Source organism: Eimeria mitis, genomic scaffold, assembly GCF_000499745.2.
Source record: "Eimeria mitis Houghton genomic scaffold, Emh_scaff110, whole genome shotgun sequence".
NCBI classification, from domain to species: domain Eukaryota; phylum Apicomplexa; class Conoidasida; order Eucoccidiorida; family Eimeriidae; genus Eimeria; species Eimeria mitis.
Window position 1 is genome coordinate 13,095 of NW_013567588.1, and position 497 is coordinate 13,591.

At 60.8% G+C, this 497-nt stretch overlaps 1 protein-coding gene across 1 annotated transcript in view; it reads right to left on the reverse strand.

Annotated features, from left to right (window-relative positions):
- The window catches only part of EMH_0082460 (uncharacterized protein), a gene marked incomplete at both ends in the record, with an annotated part of 1,391 nt that extends 1,301 nt beyond the window's left edge, over positions 1-90 (reverse strand). The window contains one exon of the mRNA XM_013494298.1: positions 1-90. Coding sequence (XP_013349752.1) covers positions 1-90 — 90 coding nt within the window.
- Between the last annotated feature and the right edge of the window lie 407 nt (positions 91-497).

A 497-nucleotide genomic window follows, 5' to 3' on the forward strand; every position in this document is an offset into this window, starting at 1 on the left:
CAGGGAAGATGCTGACGTGCGCATGCTGGGTGACGGCCGCCCCTTCGCTTTGCTGCTGGAGAGCTGCAGCAGGTCCCCTGATGACTTCATCGATGCTAGCAGCAGGAGTTGCTGCTGCAGCAGCAGCAGCAGCAGCTGCAGCAGCAGCAGCAGCAGCAGCAGCAGGTGTGGTTGCTGCTGCTGCTGCATCGCGTTTGGTGCTGCAGCTGTATCTACACAGCCAGAAGGCCCTTTGGCTAAGCGCTGCCGCACGGAGACAGCAGCAGCACCTGCTGCTGTTGCTGCTGCAGCAGCAAACGTAACTGCAGCAGCACCAGCAGCAGCAGCAGCAGCAGCAGCAGCAGCAGCAGCAGCAGATAGTTCTGATGGTGTTGATGAGTTGCTGCTGCGGTGCATGCAAGGAAAGGAAGACACAGACGCCCGCCTCCTCCCCTTCTGCTGCAGAGGCAGTGCTGCAGCAGCAACACAAATTGCTGCGCTGCTGCTGCAGCGGAGGA